General features: G+C 39.0%; 1 protein-coding gene across 10 annotated transcripts in view; it reads right to left on the bottom strand.

Annotated features, from left to right (window-relative positions):
- Positions 1-7,894: 7,894 nt before the first annotated feature.
- The window catches only part of LOC121312919 (sodium bicarbonate cotransporter 3-like), a 60,889-nt gene continuing 48,417 nt past the window's right edge, over positions 7,895-20,366 (bottom strand). For 3 of the 10 annotated variants that reach the window (XM_041244839.1, XM_041244832.1, XM_041244840.1), the window contains 9 exons: positions 20,145-20,306; positions 19,380-19,631; positions 19,201-19,269; positions 18,556-18,729; positions 17,275-17,406; positions 16,479-16,508; positions 15,325-15,425; positions 11,420-11,527; positions 7,895-9,805 (listed from right to left, as the gene is read on the bottom strand). In XM_041244839.1, coding sequence (XP_041100773.1) covers positions 9,721-9,805; positions 11,420-11,527; positions 15,325-15,425; positions 16,479-16,508; positions 17,275-17,406; positions 18,556-18,729; positions 19,201-19,269; positions 19,380-19,631; positions 20,145-20,306 — 1,113 coding nt within the window. In that variant the 3' untranslated portion in view covers positions 7,895-9,720. The remainder of the gene's footprint in view (positions 9,806-11,419; positions 11,528-15,324; positions 15,426-16,478; positions 16,509-17,274; positions 17,407-18,555; positions 18,730-19,200; positions 19,270-19,379; positions 19,632-20,144; positions 20,307-20,366) is intronic. The other 7 variants (XM_041244835.1, XM_041244842.1, XM_041244834.1 and 4 more) reach the window with 5 other exon arrangements.

Below are 20,366 nucleotides of genomic sequence, written 5' to 3'. Positions count from 1 at the left end.
GCCTTTAGCGTTCTGGCCATGACATACAGTCCACAGTACAATGAGGGAAAACCCTCATGCAGTGTATACTGTAAAGTTACACTAGGTAACCTCAGAATTTAAACTCCAGAAGTCCAAAAGAGGTGTGTTTTATTAAAGTGGAACATAATAAAAATGTGTTAAAAAGCAGAATGAGTGGCTGCTGTTAAACACTCTGGTCCCAAAACCAGGGTTCTGATGATCTACGGCATTCAGTCGGTAGAACCTGGTAAAAATTGGTAAAAGGGCATGAGACAGATGCACTCTGGAATAACGCCCAAGAGTGTGCAAGGCCTTGTGTTGAGTGACCCGTGACCTTTTCTGGTGGGGGCAGGTTTGCTAGATCGTATGCAATCCTGACTGTGTCTGCAATCCACCTTGACAGCTGCTGTTTAGATAGGGCGTGTCCGTGGAACTTAGACCCAAAGCAAATAAACAATTGCTCTGATCGCCACCAACTCTGGGTGTGGTCAATGCAATATGTCAGTGCCCTAACACAGCAGAGCGTATGGAACTTTCTCTCCCTGTCAGATTGGAAAGGAGGTGGACGGAAGGCCATCAAGTCCACTGACTGGTTGATATGGAAAGCAGAAATGCTTTTTTAGGGAGAAAAGCAGGATTAGTGCAGAGAGTAACCTTAGTTCTATCCTCCGCAAAAAAAAACAACTGGCTTTCAGTGTTGAGGAGCTTAGCGGAGGTGTGACCAAGCTGGCCATACCTTGGATTCGTGCCCCTTTAAAAATGTGACCCAGAGATAAAAACTTGATTTTTAGCACTTCTGCAAAACAAAAAACCTATCTCTCATTGAGCACTCACTACACACATGCAGGTCCCTGTCTAACGTGCAGGACAGCCAAGCTGTTTAGCTGACATAACACCGAAACAAAACACTTTAATACAATTTTTTTTTATAAAACCAAAACGTAGGTTTTATACAGACCTTTACGACTTTCCATCGGGCTCTTCACTCAACAGCAGCAGCCTAGAGCAGACTGACTGCTTCCCTTTTATACCCTGCACCTGGCTCTAATTTTCAATAATTGACAGGTGATAATTAAACAAAACAATTAAATTAAACAAAAATAATTACCTTGGCAGGGAGACTTTAACTCTGTCCCTGCCATAAAACAAAACATTTTTATATTGCAGGCCCCCTGTCCTGCTACATGCATTATACAAGCAGGAAAGCTGTCTTTAACAGGAATTTCAGCTCTACTGAATATAGGGCAGTTTTCTAAGCGTCTCCAGCACTACATTAAGTTGCCAGCGAGGGACAAGGTCCTTTCTAGGGTGCCTTAACCTCCGAGCACTCTTCAACAATTGTCCCGCCAGGAAGTGTGGTCCTGGGGAGACTCAATTGTAATATATAAGCTGAGATAGCTGTCAGGTAGACCTTAAGAGTGAAGGGAGATTTCCCCTCATCAAAAAGATCTTGCAAAAATTGCGGTATATCTGCCATGGGGCAAGTAGTGGGGTCCAGTTCACGTGACTGACATCACTTTAGGAATACACCCAATTTATAACCATATTGGGAGCATGTAGACGCTGATCTGGCATTCTGAAGCGTCTCAATGACTGTCAGATAACCCCAGATGGCTCAAATGTCTCACCTCATGGGTCAGACCCAAAGCTCCAGAGCTGTGGCATCTGGGTGCCACCGAGTCCCCAGCACCTGGCTCAGCAGGCCGCAAAGGGCCTGCAGCTCCCATGGCTGACTGAACAGGAGCTGTGCCAGTAACGAAAACCATGTTCTCCTGGGCCACTTTGGGGCTACTAAGAGCACCTGGGCCCGATCTTGCCTGATCTTCTCCACGCACAGTGGAAACAGTGGCAATTGTGGAAAAGAGCAGAGTCCTATTTCATCTGAGGGCCACTGCGTCTATGGTGAGGAGGACCTGGGATGCTGCTGCCATCAGGCTCATAAGTCTCTGGAAGGTCAGTACCCTCACCACTGCGTTGAGCTGAAACAGCTCCAAGCAGACAGTTAGCCTCTGGAATCTGTCGTCTGACAGATTGGCAATCATGTTTCTGGAATTGAGGCTGAAGCTAAGATAGACAGCCCTTTGAGAGGGCGTTAACTGGCTTTTCAACTGGTTCACTGAGGTCAAGGATCGGTCTGAGGCTGCCATTCCGTTTCGGCACCAGGAAGTACCTGGAGTAAAAACCCTGAACAATTGAAATTGCCTGCCACCTCCTGAGACACTAATAGTGTCTTGAGAGTTCTTGACCAATGTTGCGATCATGCACTGAAAGGGAGGAGGAGCCGAATCAAAACTGCAGAGAGTAACCAGCTCTGATGGTGGTAATCACCCAGGTGTCCATGGTGCACGATCGCCAATAATCCAGGTAGGCCTGATAAATGGGCCCTGGACCTGTAGCAGCAAATGCCTAGGGCTGTTGGCTCGTAGGGGCTCACGCCTGAGGCTGCTGCTTGTGAGCAGGCAGCTGATAATTGCATCGGCCTCTGCGTTGGGCACCGTGAAAACGGTATTACGCATTAGCACTAGAAGTGGCTGTAGGAGCTTGAATCTGCTTTTGGGGCTGAGGATGCCTGTCTTGCCAATGCTTTGCTGGCTTACGGGCTGGGGCCTTTTACATGGGGTGGTGTGTTAGCATGCCATCCACATGGTGTTATCCTGTAACAACACCTTGTCCTTGTCAGTTACTCGAGCCTGAGCAACCTTTTTGCCGCCACCAATACAGCCACGCTCCTGCCCAACGCCTGACAATTTTACTTATACAACTGGAGCGGGTGATTGTTGACCAGGCTCACCTCGCCCAACTGAAGGAGTATGGGCCTATGGTCCGAGGATAGTGATCGTAGCTGCTTGGACTGGTAAGTCACCAGTATGCTACTGTAGCTACGAAGACGTGTGTAAAATGCTGAGGCCGCATAGGCATCATTTCAGTGATGCAGCACGGTTTATTAGGACATGAAATATCATTTTGCAGCAATGCTAGATTAGGCATCTGCACCACAGAGGCGATGCAATCCCAATTTATTTGCATCGTGCACCCTATACAAACTGTCCAGTGACCTGGACACAGCCGGGGCAGTTTCTGGGTGCTCCCAGGATGATTGCACCTCAGGCAAAAAATCTGGAAGAACCGAGGGAGGAGCAGGTGCTGACACACAGCAGCAGGCACCCTATCAAATATAGAGCATTAAGGCTTATCTTCTATTGCCCAAGGCACCTATGGGGCCGTGGTAGCATGTCTGATAAGGGAGATGAGCTCCTCGGACAGGGAGGGGCTTACTGTGGGAGCCAAGACATCTGATTCCGCGTCTTCAGATGGGAAGATTAATTCTTTGGGGATGCCCTCAGAAGCAGTAAGGGACACTGTGTCCTCCTGCTCTGGTTGTGGGTCAGGTGATGGTGCCTGAATCCTGGGGACTGAGACAACGGGGGGAGGGGGGGGGCTCACAGCAGCGCTGTCAAAGGGGACTGCTGCTGGTTCATAGATTCAAAAAGCTTTTACATGATCAGCCGATCGATTCCAGTCGGCTTGCAAAGTTTAATCAGGTTTAATATTTTGCAATCCTATTCCCTCGCATCGGCTAGTGTGTTATACCTAAGGCCCTGTGTAAATCGTGATTTCACAGACTGCGAGGAAACCGTGAAATTAGCCCAATACCGCCCAATAATATTTTTTCAATAGTCTTAAGAAATAAAAAATTCATAATTATTTGTATTAAAATCACATTAACAAAACTGTACACCTCTGCTGTGTGCCTGTGTGTACTGTCCGCATTGCTGATAGTGCTCTGCAATGATTACTGGTATGTCATGTGACTATATGCAATCTAGGCAGGAAATTAAAATACTACACACTGTAACAAGAAAATGGATGTCTCTAAAAAGGCTAAAAATGTGTCTGCAGCAGATCACGTAAAGCAGTCTCCAGAAGGAGTTTACACAGCAATGGAGGTAAGCTCTTCTGTAGGTCCTGCAACGTTACTGTAGATCACTACTGAAACTCATCTGTTGACAGGCATTTAGAGTCAAGTATTCACTGAAAGTGAAAGGCGGAAATCCAGAGCAGCACCACAAAAAACGGTGACATCCATTTTCCAAAAGTCCATTGAAAACGGTGAATCACAAAACACATTAAACTTTGACAATATAAAAATAAACAAAACACAAACAAAAACCTAGCTCCACTTTGAAGCACTAACTAAACACTTTTCAGGACCCTTACTATATCCAAGAGAGCAAAACTGTTTTCCTGTCAAACACACAAATCAGTACACACAATACTCACTTTCTGACTGCTCAGCAACAGGGCACACCTTCCTCCTTCCTTCTGCTCAGTAGTCCCGAATGAACTGGCTGTGGGGTTTATATTCCCCAAAGAAACAGGTATAGGCAGTTGGCACCAATTTACAATAATTGACAACTGCCAAAACAATGAACAATTAAATGATACAAAACAAATTAACAAAACAATGAACACACATTTGCACATGTTTTTGACAGGATTTCAACCCCCTCCCTGCCTTGCTACTATATATATATATATATATATATATAAAATCAGTCTGTCAATATATTGTCAATATAGTGACAAACCAGGGTAAGTTTGCCACATGCAGAACCTTTTCAGAATGTTGTCTTCTAAAAAGAACAGCACTCAGAACCACAGGTAGGTTTTTAACAGGGCAGGCCTGTATACTTATATACAAAGTAAACAAAGCAAAACCTAACTCCTCCAAGGAGTGCATACTAAACTTTTCCCCGAGTTCTAACCACAACTGGATGGCTAAGTCGTTTACCAGTAATGAAACCAATACTTTATAAGTATTAAACACACACCTTGTCACGTCTGAACCACACTGGTCTCTTAGGCTAGTGATGGGACTGAAGCCTCAGCTGATTCGACCCCCTCATGAACCAATTGAAGCAAACAGTGTTACGAAGCAAAGGTTCATGTGGTTCATTGAACCTCTAGTTTCGTGTGATCCATGAACGTTGTTTAACAGTAGTTGATCGGAAGGAAACAATTTTTTTTGCAAATGACGTACCCAGCCTAGAAGATGTATTAGGACCTAGTCTCTCCTAAAAAAACACTGTCAAAATGATCGCTACCAGGGGTTGAGCTTTACATATTGCTGTCACCCCTTTAAAGTTACTTAACTATTGTATACTTAAAGTGAACGGCTACCCCAAAGGTTTACGGGAGCTCTGTATAGTTGGAAGGCAGTGGGCATGCACCAGGAGAATAGACCCCTCCCTGAACACAGTAGGATGTTCTGTATCTTTGTGTCTTGCAAATAAACTTTAATTCGGGAATGCAGTGTATGAGGCTCTTATTGGAGGGTTACACCTGAAGACTTATAACCTTTAACCAGTACGTGGTGTCTCGCCTGGTGTTTGGACAGACTGATTGTGTCCTGTGCTTAAACTGTTATGGAAACAACTTGTGGCTAAAAATTAACATGAGGTCAGATGGTAAAAACGTCATTTAACACAGAATTAAATACAATTCATTTTTTTTGCAACATGACACATTTGGCACAAACCACTTGGTCTTCATATTTGATTGGACCAAACAAAGGCGTAGGGGGGGGGGGGGGGGGGGGGGGGGGGGGGGGGGGGGGGGAGGGGGGGGGGGGGGGGGGGGGGGGGGGGGGGGGCAGAGGAAGGTGGGTTAAAATAGGTTTAACGAACTTAAACTAAATAAACAACAATGGCAGTCAGTCATAATCTAATCAATTTTATTGCTTTCATTAAAGAATTGAATTTACATTACAAAAACATAGGCTAGAACAGTTTCTAAACAGCTGACACTTATCTCGCTTCAGATCATTAGAACAATAAGCGAAACCACTAGTACACTGGAATCAGCTAATAAACTCTTTGTTCTGTGATTGAAATGTTGGTGAAGACATGTGCACAACTATTGACTGTGCAGGCACTATGTTCAAAGGTACACCAAAGAAGTGTTTTTGAAATAGCCATAATTTTCTTTAAATAATAATATTTCTTAACAACATGACTGCCAAAAAAAAAAAAAAAACAACAACAAAAAAAAAAAAACACATTTCCATGGACACCAACTCGAGTGCGCTCGAATTGGCCCGAATTGTACCAGAACTTGAGTTGGTGAAAAAGGTGGTGTTTCCATGTTTTTCCGAGTTACGTGTGAGTGTGTGTGTATATATATATATATATATATATATATATATATATATATATATATATATATATATATATATTGCATCTGACAAAGAAAAGCTTTATACTTGTGTTAATGTTTTCAAATTCTTTTATTCATTAAAAATGCCTCTCATCTTGTTTTTGGCATTCATGAACACGGGTATATAATTACTGTATAACAGGAAATTTTGGGGGAGAGTTTATTTTGGCTTTATTGGCAGTTTTGGTTGGATCGGCAATAATACTTCCACCAATCAGACGGTTGCATACAGTGCTTGTAGCAATCCCGGCCTCTGGCAGACTGGTATGCACAACAGGTTAATGAAGTGCTGGACAAGGAAAAGAATGGGTCAGATGTCAAAGGGGACATGAGAATGGCAGTGATCAAGCCAATTTGCTTGAAAACATTAAAAGTAGACTGAACATTTCCATCAAAGGATTTTAAAAATCTGGAATTTATCAGATGCCATCAGAAACCCTTTTTATGTTGAGCATTTTTATGTTTTTTTTTTTTTTTTTTTAAAGGTTTTAATTAACAGACAAAATTGGCAGACTTGTTTGAAAGTCTGTAACAAAATGGTTGATCGTTACTGGTCGATATGCTGTAGATACTACTATTACTGAAGACATGCATCGTGCAGGTATCGCAGTCCATAAACAATACAAAAAAACTTTAAAATAAATTAGTTCTGCACCGTATAAAACTGAGCTGACTTTACCAGCGCGAAGCAAATTAAAGCGTTTTCATTTCAGCTTTAAAGTTTTCACATGTGGCAATACTGTCCTACAATTGCATGATACTGTGACCATTCTTAATTCCACTGTGTTATGTTGTGAACCATAGCAAAGTTTTAAAACTAATAGATAGCAAATGCTTATTGTAAAGGTTTACCGGTACCTTAAAGTTAAGGGCCATATAAGAACGATAAATACTGTAACTGATTAGAAGGCCTTCTTTGTTGTTCTCCAAGTTGCTGCAGTGACATTGTAGATGCTATAACAAGTTACTGTAAATTATACTGTTTTAGCAGACAGATTTCATTCAATTAACATGTATTTGAATGTTTTTGGAATTAAGTGTAAATGCAAAACTGTGTTACATTTTTCCTTGTGAACGTACTAAGTGAAAAACCTCAGTTCAAAAAATGTCAAAATCTCCCAAGGCAGCAAATCCGCTGATTCAATACCAGCCAAATTCTCCCGTTATATGATATGTTCCCATCCTTACAATATTTTTGATTGACATTTAGTGACGTCATTTCCTTCCAGCCTGAATTCAGGCCAGCCCGAGGAGTGAAATCGGACTGGAGAATCCGGGCTCCTGTCCGAATTGGGAACCAACTCGAGTAATTTAAAAACAAGGAAATGGAGGTGGGAGGAGAGACAAATTGAGCACGTACTCGAGTTCTGTGGTTCATGGAAATGTGGCATAACAGAGCATGGACCAAATAAAACAAAAAATACGACCAGAACTAGCGTCGGACTGGTGTCACAAAACATTTTTTTCTCACAGTCAATATGGGTATATATATATATATAGTATAATATATATATATATCTATATAGATATATATATATATATATATATATAGAAATCATATCTATTATCATTGTATAAATCATATGACAATGCATAACTCTATTCTATCCATCCATAGCAATTCCGAGGGTCTGAAAGAAGCTGACAGGTTTAAAAAAAAAAGAAGAGGACATTGTACTGGTGAGCATCATTTTCTCTCTGTATTCATGCATATTTTTTGTCAACATCCTTGAAATTAGCATTAGGTAGAACTGATACAAAAAGAGTATTTAATGTTATGATTATCAACGGTTTAAGTACAAACTGAACATAATTGTGAAAAAAAACATGGCTGGACCACGCAAGTACTACAATTCTAGGTAAACTGCGTCATTCTACTGTGTAGAATGGAACTTTCCTGAGACGATTCTAAAGATCCATATAATAAAAATAGTCACATGTATCTATCTCAATCAAGTTGTGGTAAACACATCTAAAAGTGCGGGGATAAAAGTACAAGAAATATAATCAAATTAAATGTATAAATGATGCAGTAATGCTTATTTTTTAATTTTTCAGAATAGCATATGGCATAACCATAAAATCATCAACTATTTAAAACAAATAAGATGCATAATAAACAAAACAAAAAAACACAATACAATATACTCGATTACACTGAATCACATTTAAATCTACGCCATTTAAATGCAAAAGTTATGTAAATATTAGCAATATTCCTATTTTTTTTTTTTTTACTAATCTCAGAATGCATTCTTGGGAGGTTGTATATGGAAGTCAGTGGGGTTGCTTTCAAGTAGATACAACGATGGATGTAAGCTGCATCTCCCTGTTATGATTCTGGTAGACGGTAAACAGGTGCTGAGTTGGCAGAAGCTTCTATGATAAATGGGAGTCTGCATTATTGGCACTCACACTTTTAGTGGGTGCTATTTTGTATGTATTATAAAAAGTAGGGGGTTTATTCTAAAATGAGAATACAAAAAAGCTATAGGTATTTACCAGAAACCAGTTGATTTAAACAATAAATAAATAAATATTCATGGCAAGACAGAACACATACAAAGATAACAGAAAACTAAACAAAAACACAAAAAAACAGGGTACATGGCAAACTGCCAGTACTACATACAGTTCAGCATTTGTTTTAAATAACCTCTTGCTTGGTGTAATTGTAGAAGAGAATGTAGAAACTATTTTTAAAAAATGGTTTTGGTTTGTTTTTGTTTATCTTTCTTTACTGCAAAGACTACTTTGTTATTTGAAAATTACCTATAATGTAGTGTCACTAATGAACGCAAATCTAAATGTTTATAATCATTTGTTCACAAAAAAATATCTTCTAGTCGGCCTTGAAAAACAAACAAAATTATATATAGTCTTGATGTTGCACCTTACCAGTCAATTTAACCCCAAAATCTATTGCAAAAAATGCTGGTTTCACAAAAAATGCTGACAAAATGTACTCTCTTTATATAAAAAAAATAAAATTTAAAAAAAGCAAAGCAAAACAAAATGCATCCTTTTCAAAATGAGGCATTTGTAATCTAAGTGGGCTTCAATCTTTGAGATTTCCTATATTGGTAAAAACTGTAATGCACTGAAAGAATACTGGAGGTTTCAAAATGAGTAAATTACCAGACGATGCATCTGGTTTAAAAGAAAAACACATTTGCGTTGTTTATTTTTTTATTTTACAGAAATACTACGAAAAGAAATCCACTTAGATTCTCACCTCTAAATTGTACCAATTTAACTGTAACAATGCATCTATTGTTGTTCAGTTTTGTTTTGCTTTCTTGTACAGAAATAGCAAATTGATTAGCTGGGTTGAAGTTAATTTGCAACATCGTGTCTGGAGGATGTCTTTATAAGAACATTTAAAAAAAAATGACACTAATGGCTTGAATTCTATATATTCCCATATTCAGGTCCTTTGTACTTGGAATTGAGAGATGCTGTTCAAGTAGCGGCTTTCAAACAAATGTTTCATGCCTCGGAGTCCTAAAGGGACGTTTCACAATCAGCGTACCTCTCTCCCTGTGCAGCTTCAATGTTGATTTTCATACATGCTGTCTTCTCAGGGCTACTAGTAAAAGAAAAAAAAACACACACATGACACACACTTATATTAATATTTTTCTTCCTATTAAAAAAAGGGGAAACTGAATGAAGAGAGAAGGCCTTCATTAAAGTTGAGTTTAAAACTGTTAACATCACACATGATTAATTAATTTGTCATGTAAATGGAATCCCTGTCATGTATTCTGTAAAATACTTAAGCTGCATCACCTGGTTGCATGCCAAGTTTCAATTTCAATGAACATGATAGAGAGTAGAGGAGTTGAATTAGCAGAAGTTTCTTTACCCAGGACTGCACAGATTACTGTCATCCACAAGGAACAGTCTGAAAAGTGATGACCCCATTCATAGCCACTCATTCAATATTAAAGCCCGGGACACACCAGCACATCGCGTTCCATTGCGTCGCTTCACTCCTTGTTGTAACGTACAGTACACAGTGCCACAAAAACAAGTCTGTCCCCAGGCGTCAATTCACTTTCCCTCACGTTAGTCATCGATCGAGCCATAATGATGTCAGCGATATGAATCCCTTGCTTAAATCAGGGAGGAAATGCTAGCATCCAAGCATTTGCAGTTGGTGATGCATTCAAAGCCGATTTAGGGTTACAGAAAACTAGGATTGCTTTCAGCCCAGATTTGTTGTCCTGGTCATTAAAATTGTTACATTTACCCAGTTTTGGTATTGTACTTTTTTTTTTGTACTGTACCGTACAAAACTATAGCAGTGTGACCAGGGAAGTTATCAGCTGAGTAATGCCTTAGGTTGTGTTAACACGATTCAGAAATAAAATTAACAATATTATAGATTATGTGTTTCACAGTCTAGTAAAAAAATGTATATATATATTAGTCAGATGACAATAAAAAGAAAACAATTAATTGTTACGATCTGCAATAATTACACATGCTACAACAATTACACACTTTTAAATTACGATTAGGTTATATAGTTATTTTAACTGCTTCGAGGAGTCATTGAATTGAAAAAAAAAACATATGTCCAGATTTTTCAATCTGGAAATCTAGTAACCCTGTGCAGACTTTTTGAAACAGATTTTGTTGCCGGTGACATGATTCAGTTTACATTAATAAGGTACTCAAACTTTTTTCGCCCCCCACCCAATTTCAAAATGTAAGGCAACTTTTAATTTGATCATTTATTACACATACTATTTTCTTTAAATTCATTGGCTCTTGTTTCATTTTCAGTAATCTGATTGGCCAAATTAGTAAGTGTAATAATTAGAATTACAACACATACTAAATATAAATTAGTATATGTACTAAATACTTAAAATGTGTATTAAATAACGTGTTTTTGACCCGAATAGCGTTCCATACTAGTGTGTCACGGTACACAGAAATCCAATATATATAAAACGTGACGCTTGTGTGTCCTGAGCTATCAAATTGAATCAGCGACCTTGCAGCCCTACATTCAATTAACAGGGCTACGGCAGGGGGTTTTCTTTGTAGATGTCCAACCTCTGATTACTTTAAAAGGTTTAAATCAGAATACAAAAATAAGTGTTTTTCATGTTTTTAAACTCAGAGAATCTGGATAAAAATAAAAATGATTTACTAGAAAAATATCAGTATGTAAACAAGTCATAGCTACCTTGAGCTAGGTTTCACTGCTTTGGCATGATCAGTAGGCATGGCAACAGCCTTCCACACAGCAGTTTTGGCCATTTCATCAGATATGTTTACAACGGAAGGATCAGAGCTAAAGAACAAACACAAACCCCACAGCTTAGCAGATGCATTCTCATTAGTTTTCATTACTCCTTTGAACACATGAAAGCAACGTCCACTCAATTACTGCCGTAAAAAATGCAGGAAAAAAAGGCTTGTCATTTGTTTTGCTTCTAACCATGTCTACTGCTTCTAACCTCTTCCATCCTACAGAATACCTTGTGTAATGTACAATATAATGTGTAAGGGTGGTGGTGCAAGAGGATATGAGTGCATGCTCTATAGTACTGTACATGCCACTCTGTTTTTACAAACTACTTGGCTGGGTGTATGTGGACGCACAATTTACCGCTTTAACTATGAAAAATGGTACGAATGAAGTAAAGGATAGTTAGTGCTGTACTGTAGGTTTCTGTATTTGCATGCCTCTTTTGCTGTGTTTGAATGTTTTACAAGTGGTACTAGGGTCCTGATCATATACTATTTTAATGACACCCATTTATAACGGCAGCTTGTTATTGTAACAATTTGAGCCATGCACTTTCCATGTAACAAACTCCATACAAAGCAGGCCAAATCATCAAAAGTGCACCACAGAAACCAACCGCTTTAGCTTCATCATCCTGGGAACAGGTGTCTGAAGCTATGCTGTCAGATTTGTTTAAGATAAATAACTGGGTTACAACTACAAAGAATAATGAGGACATACTGCAGGTTCCATTTGTGATGTCACATTTAAAAAAAAAAAAAAAAAAAAAAAAAAAAAGGTAAAACCAAAATGTTCAGCCATTGACTGAAGGGCTTTTCTACTGCTGAACGAATGAAAGCATTCAAATTGCACAAATTACACAACTTATACATCTCGGGGACTGATAACAGAGTTAGATATTTGTTTGAGTAGGCAATTTTACAACCAAGACTCATTTCACTGACACTGCTTTTTAAACTATTTGCTTCCAACAAGTACAAGAAGCTTGAGAGCATACAAACACAAACTGTGTTTGTAAAACATTAGGTTACTATCATAATCCTGGTTCCCCGAAATAGAAATGTAGCCATTACTGTATGGGTAATAACCTCCTAAAGACTCCGAAATCTGAATGAGATACAAAAAACTGCTCGGAGAGGTTGTGATATGGTCATGGCCCGCACCGAAATCATAAAAATACTGCGCTCATAGACCTCTGCGTCATTTTACCTTCAACACTGATGCAATCATGGACGTAGAAACTTTGAAGGTTAATGTTTATATTTCTCTTTCAGGAAACCAGGGTTATGATAATTATAGAAAATGTAACCATTACCATGTGGGTGAGTGTACCAAAGCCGTCAAAAGGGCAAGTTTGCAGAACGGCTGGAATGCTACAAGGCTAAGCCGAGAGGCTGCCTTGTGCGTTACCATATGGAACCCCAGTAACAAGTAGCTAGGGTATAAAAATTGAAGGAGAAACTCACCTGTATGCCTGTGTTGTAAGGGTCGACCTTAACAGTCCATTTCCAAAAACCAGGGGTTTTAGGATCCACGCCATTAAGTCTGTAGAACCTATTAAACGTATGAGGAGTAGGCCACACTACCGCATTGCATATGTCTTTGACAGATGCACCCTGGAATAAAGCCCACGAAGTTGCAAGGCCCTTGGTGGAATGGGCAGTGAGCTTTTCTGGAGGAGACAAGTTGGCCAGTTCATAGGTAGTAGTGACCGTGTCTGCTATTCACTTGGACAGCTGCTGCTTAGTCAGGGCTTGACCATGGGACTTCACCCCATAGCAGACAAAAAATAGTTCAGACTGCCTACAACCTTTCGTCCTGTCCACGTAGTACTCCAGGGCCCGCACTGGGAGGAGCATATGGAGCTGTTGCTCCCTGAGACTGAAAGGAGGTGGATGGAAAGCCTCTAATTCCACAGACTGGTTGACATGAAATACTGAGATTGTCTTCAGCAAAAAGGCAAAATTGGTAAAGAGCATAACCTCTATCCTGGCCTCTGCTTTTACAATGGAGAATGCCTGCATCTCACTCAACCACTTAATGGAGGTGATAGCAAGCAAGAAAGCTGCTTTGAGTAATAAATATTTCAGCTTAGCTGAATGCAGGGGCTCAAATGGAGGCTTCATGAGTGCATTAAACACCACGTTTAACCTCCAATGTGGAACAATGTCCTCCATAGGCAGTCAAAGCCACTGAGCCCCTTTCTTTTTCTTTAATAAAATTTAGTAGTCGCCAATTAAATTTTACCCAGCTTTTCTCCCTGTTTGACATATCCAATTGTATTTTAAGCTCAGCTCACAGCTACCACCCCTGTACTGACTCTGGAGCGGTGTAGACGAACACACGCTGTCCTCCAAACTGTTTTTTTTTTTTCACTCTGCAGCCCCGCCATGCAGCCAACCCAAAGCTACAGCATCGGAGGACAATGCAGGCGTCCAGCCAGTCTACAGGGGTCGCTAGTGTGCAGTGAGCCGATGACACCCTGGCTGACCTAATCCCTCACCCCTCAGGACCTTGAGTGAGAAGAGGTTCTCTACAAACAGTAATAAAATATTACAGCAAATAATGTCTCGTAATAAAACAAGAATAAAATGTCCCCTAACAAAAAACAAGAAATAACTCTAGCCAGAGCATGTCAGCCGACTTACGTTGCTAGATCCCTGTGAATGAGTGACTAAGCCGCAAGCTTCATGCAGGGCACAAAGTCAAGTGGGATGTAACAAACAACAGGCTGTAGTGCACAAATTATGCATAATTAGTGAAAACTATTAAAGCAATATTTTAATATCACATACAGGTCAAATGGCACAGTGGACTGTGAGCATAGTACTTTTATGCCCTCAAGGTGTGGGGGGGGGGCAATGACTGCGTCACAGGCTCTGCGAGCAGCTTTGGTATATATTATTCAGGTTTCGGGTCTTTAAGAGGTAAATACCCATACAGTAATGGTTACATTTCGCTCTTGAAAGGGAGCACCCAGTACACAGCTTATCAGGAGTGCTGACTACACAGGCAACTTGCTTAACGGTAACATTTATTCAAGAAGTTTCCAGCAGGTTTCATGTCATATTAAAAGTTAAAATCCATTAACATGTTATACGGATTTCATACAGGCTTTTTTTGAAGCACAGGCACTGCAGAAGGCCCTTACGTGACTTTAAAAGGGCTGGTTAGTCCATCTGTCTGTCAGTAATCTCAATGGTACCTGAGTTTTGTACAATCCCACCTGATCGCTAAGGGGTCAATTTGCACATGTCCACCATGGCTCTGCTTGGGGTCAGCAAAACATTACATCAGAAGAAGAAATATACATTTTGAAAGAAAAAAAAAAAAACCCTTATGAAAACCAGACACATGCTGAATTCCATGGCTGCATCACTGCAATGTTGGTATCGTGCTTGCCTGTATTACTATTACAGTGCTCCTCCTTTATAATGTTATAGGCAGGAGTCAGTTACAAGACTATGCTATTTGTGTTCCACCTCATGATGAGAATGCTAGAGAACGGCATGATGGTTTGCAAATAGGAGTCATGATCATGGTGCCTTATAACTGGTTCTGCTGTATGAAAGGCCAGACTTTATCAAGGGGGAGCACTGCAGCATTACTTGTTCTTACAGGCGTTCTTGTTTAATTTTCATTCATTTTTCTGCGGAATAAAAAGAACAGCAGACCCAGCAAAAGTTGACATGTAAAAAGAGCCAACTCAGAATGGCTTGACACAATCCACTAAACACTACGTGTGTCGTTGGCTGTGTGGTCATTCTAAGTTAGTTCTTTTTCCGTACCACATCAATAGTTTTTGACATCCTCTATAGAGTACACAAGCAATGGATTACCTGCATTTGAGGCTTTTAACAGGAATGTTTAAAAGGTTTCCTCCCTCAAAAGGGATCTGCACTGTTTCATCTTCATCAACAGTAAGCAGTTGTTCAGCTTCCTGCAAACAAATAAAATACTAAAATGAAGCTCTAGAGAAGCAGATTTTTCCTTATGTTTCAGTAAAATGATCGAACAATAAAATGACAGAAAAGTAAACAATAAAATGTGCATTAACAAATGTTTTAAGATACATTCCCCTAGCCTTATCAAGTATCAACATACTTTCAGAGTTTAGTTCAACTTCAAACTATTCCAATGAGTGTGTTCAGAAACACTTAACTAATTGCTCACCAAGCGGCCTTCTAAAAATAAGCCGCCATTAATTTAGAACACAACAAAACATCACATTTTTGGCTTTAGATATTCGAGTTTACACGAGAGAGCGACCGCTACTGTTCATCTGACAGATCATTTTAACTAAAGGTTTCAGATCAAAACACTCTGAAGGTTGAAGAAGGTTGTTGATTAAACCTGTAAAAATCATACAACATCAAGCTAATGGAAAACTCAAGACTTTTTGGTGATGATACTTTTATGTATTAGAATTGACCCATCACTATAAAAACCTTGGCCTTACCATTAGTCTGATCGTCGATTGATCAGTGCAAGAAATGTGCAGTTTTCATAGAATAGCCCTGAAGCACAGTACAGGAAGGATATAAAAAGTCACTTGGGCATTTTCTACTGTTGCTGTGGAAAACAAAACATTCACCGCACAGCAATGAACTTGACAACACAGGGACCATCATAGTTCACACAGAGGGGGTCTACACAACACTATGCCTTCCACAACTTAAAAATAAAAAAATAAAAAAAACTTTTCAATCAATCATAAATTAAGAAAGATTAAAATTACACTGCCGAAGTTATTACTGAAAGGTTGGTCTGCTTCAGTTACTAACTGGATTATCTGGGTAACACTGAAAAACTATTATAGAACCTTGCCTGTTGCCTGGTGCCTCCACCTCCCAGGTTTCACTGCTGTGTTGTGATATTCTTTTGCTTGTTTTGTTTTATTAGTAGCAACACAGTATGGCCAAGTAACTTTATAGCCACCTTGCATTTTATACAGTACATCTAGACAATATGTTGAAATAATTCAGCCACGTACCCCTGGTACTTTAGCTCCATTCTTCATTTTCTAATGCAAACAAGATGTACCAAAGAGAGATGCAGAGACTGAGGTCAGTAACACTGAGCAAACAAGAGAAGGGGGTAGCAAGCAGGCTTAGCAGTCAGGAAATAACAGGACATGGGGTGATTTTTATTTGTATTTATTTATTTATTTATTTATTAAATATGGTCGTTGCCAAAGATTTTACCCAACTGTGTTATTAATTCCATTAGTAATTAATTCTGAAGTTGCATAACTAACACCATACATAAATCCGTGATCACAGATTAAATATTCCAAAGACATTCTGCTAAAGAACAGTTTATAGGATGGATGGTCAAATGTCTGACAAAACATGGTTGAGGTAATGTCTCCTATGGATTTCTATAACCATGCAAACCTTGCATTCAGCTACTGTATATTTTATGTGATACAAATAAAAGTATCATTCAAGTGACCTTAAAAATCACCCAATGCCACTTTAAGGAGTGAGAAGCATTAACAACAATACATATGTCAATCTGTAATGTTCAGAAAAACAAAGCTTTCTATGTTCTTTACTTTTTCAGGGAAGTCTGCAGTACAAGAGTAACACAATTATAAGATGTGTTAGCATAGCTTTTAAGAAAAACAATAAAAAGTCACAAGAAGTATCACGATGTGATAAAGCCATACTGATCAAAGCAATGGCATTTCTGTGAACTGGCTTCAGTTCCCCCTGATTTGGAGACTTTGATCCGGAAAGATTTTACACTGCATCATTCTAAACAGTTTCCTTTACTGGATGGCCTACCTCCTTCTCTTTTTTCTTCTTGTCATCCTCCTTCTTCTTCTTGCTCTCTGGCATGAGGTCATCAAGCCAGCTCAGCTCCCGGCTGGTAAAGAAGAAATCCAAGAGTTTCCGGATAAACACCAGAGCAAGGACCTGAAACCAAGGGTCTGGTATGGTTAAAATTGAACTTTTTCACTGCAAGGTATAAGGCACTACTGATGGCATGCATTTTACATTATGATGTGTTACATGGACAGTTTAAGTCAGACATGTTGCATATACTGGTGCAGTAACAGTATCACTAATTACATGTACTGTATCTCATTCCCTTTCATAACTTCAATTATGTTTTTTGCCCATAAGGTGGCTGCATTATAACTAAAAACTGTTGAAAACGTACATAATTATATAAATTATGTATAAATTGGCTATCACCTAGATTAACATTTCAACAAAGGGACCAAGAAGACCTATAACATATATACAGGGCTTCTGATTTTCAGTTACAAAAAAAAATAAAAATCGGTGTATACCTAATAAACACCAGGAAAACACTGAAAATGTTTTTTTCAATTCATGTTGGTTTGAACCCTTTCCCCATGAAAAATAATAAACAAATAAAATAATCTTTAAAAATTAAAAAAAAAAAACTTTTCCAGTGCAGTCTCCCTCTCCCTCCTTCCTAACTTATATCTCGCATTTATTTGTTGTGAATACTTTAAACCCACACCAACTACTGAGAGAAAGAAGGTAGAAACGTGTAAGTACTATCAAGTTAATAAACATATTGTGGTAGAAAACAAAACCCAAGAATTTTGGAAAGCAGCTGAAAACAATAATTTCATATAGTATATAAAAAGTGAAAACCCTGAAGAAAAACTAAATTTACTCAAAATAAGCACGGAAAAATGAAATTAATAAAAACCAAAAGCGGTTCGTAAACCTTTCCGTCCTGTTTTGTGATGTAGACAGATAATATGTTTCTCTAAAATCAAAGTCCGTTTGACGCTAGAAAAATAAGCACGGAAAAATGAAATTAACCCCAAAACAACAACAGGTTTACTTTTGTTCTACTTAACAAAGAGATTTTAGTTTTCAGGCAAAAATCAATAATAATAACAACAACAATAATAATAATAATAATAATAATAATAATAATAATAATAATAACAAAAATCTCATCAAGTTGTATTTCTCACACACTCTTTAAAAGGCAGGTCTGTCATACAAAGACTGCAAGAGAAATTACACTCTCAACACATGAAAACATGACATTAACATGGGGAAATGGCTTATAATTACCATCATAGGAAAGACAACAGCAGCAGACGAGGCTTTGATGAGCCACAGCACAACAAGACAGGTGAGCTGAATGATTGTGAAGACGTGCACCTTCCACAACGGAACGTATCTCAAGTAAATCAGGTCAGGCTGGTGCTTTGCTGGCATGCCAAACAGCTTTATGCGATCGAAAAACTGGGAAGGAAACAAAAATAAATAAAAAAGAAGTCTTATGTCTATTAACTATGTGATCCTCAAGAGAATTAAAATCTTTTACAAGACAGATTGTAACCTGGTGGTTTGGTGGACTGATGTATTTCTGGTGGGTCTCAAACACAGCTATACAAATCCACTAACAACCCAAGTCTCTTTCAAAGAGCTATGGGATTACATTTTAAATCGTGGTGCATGATACTTTCTTGTAAGTACCTAAAAACATCAGTTATCTTTATTGCAGATGTTTTGTAATTGGGCATCTTATTTAAAATATAATCCCGGGAAGGTCCTAGTAATAAAATAAAATAAAAAAACCTGCACTCTATACTATATAAAGTACTTCCAGGACTAGAGTAAAACACGCTTAACAAAAGGAAATGCTTGCCAGTATAGTATACATGCAACTTCTGTTTTCTTTATTAAAACTGAGGGTGAAATAGTGAGCCGTACCTGGATGCCCTTCAGTGAAGAAGCGCCCATGTAGAGAAAGACACCGTACAATACTGGCATAGGAATAAACTGTTGAAAAAAACAACAAACAAATAGGACAAAAAAACAAAGCGATTCACATAAGCTCTGTACAAAACACAAGGCTGCAAAGAATGATCCATGAAAAAAAATGTGGTTACCTTCAAAACAGAAGTCATAAAAACAGACAGTCCCATAAGGACAAATATCAGGAGACCCGTAATTCTCTGCTCTCGGATTCCAAGGAACTTGGGCTGCTCCCCCGGCGCAGAGCATTCCGACTCCACCTTCAGACTGTTGACGTGACTGATAGAGAGGACAGTGGCCGCCACAAACCAGGGCAGCCCCATGATGGAGCAGATCCCCAGCATCACAGCAACCAACAGCAGGTCCAGATGGTACCCACAGCCTTTCTGTAGAGCAACACAAAACAGTTCCAACATGTCTGTTGCTATTAGTGATATGCAAATCTCTTTAATACACAACTTGTAGCTTCCTGTTAAAAAAGATACTGAACAGCATATATATTACATTACAGTTCATCCAGTATATGGTAAGGTGCTTGCTGTGTGAGCTGAAATACTGTGAAGAATGCTTAATTGAACATTATGTTTTCTCAGATCAGCATGCATATTTAGCATGTCAAGGGGTTACGAATGCTATTTTATATGAAAAAAGGAGATTTACTTATCCCTACCAAACATGACAAATTAATTTTGAGTACATTTACTCACTTTATTATTAACAAAAAAAAAAAAAAAAAAAGATTTTTAACAGAGATTTAATCAACTACATACCAAGCTTTGAAAAAAAAAAACCCACACACAACAGGGCCAATCTCACTTTTAACTCACTGGGAATCAAAGCAGTGTACCAATTTGCTTCAACACTGGCAGTGCCCATGTGGGGTTCATACTAGCCCTTACCTTTAGCTTGTGCTCTTTCCTGTTAACAATAACACCAGTGATCTGTTGGTCCATGAAGATGAGGATAGTGCAGAGCAGAGCAGGGATTGCAGCAGCTAGCAATGTCCACCAGGGGTTCGTGCCCAGAGGATCAATCAGCCAGCCTCTGTTCTTTGATGTGGGCTACATCATACAAAATAAAGTCAATAAATACAGGCCTTCACACCAAACTCTACTAAAATT

This window comes from Polyodon spathula, chromosome 3, assembly GCF_017654505.1.
Source record: "Polyodon spathula isolate WHYD16114869_AA chromosome 3, ASM1765450v1, whole genome shotgun sequence".
Lineage (NCBI taxonomy): Eukaryota > Metazoa > Chordata > Actinopteri > Acipenseriformes > Polyodontidae > Polyodon > Polyodon spathula.
This window is presented reverse-complemented; position numbering and strand designations above follow the sequence as displayed.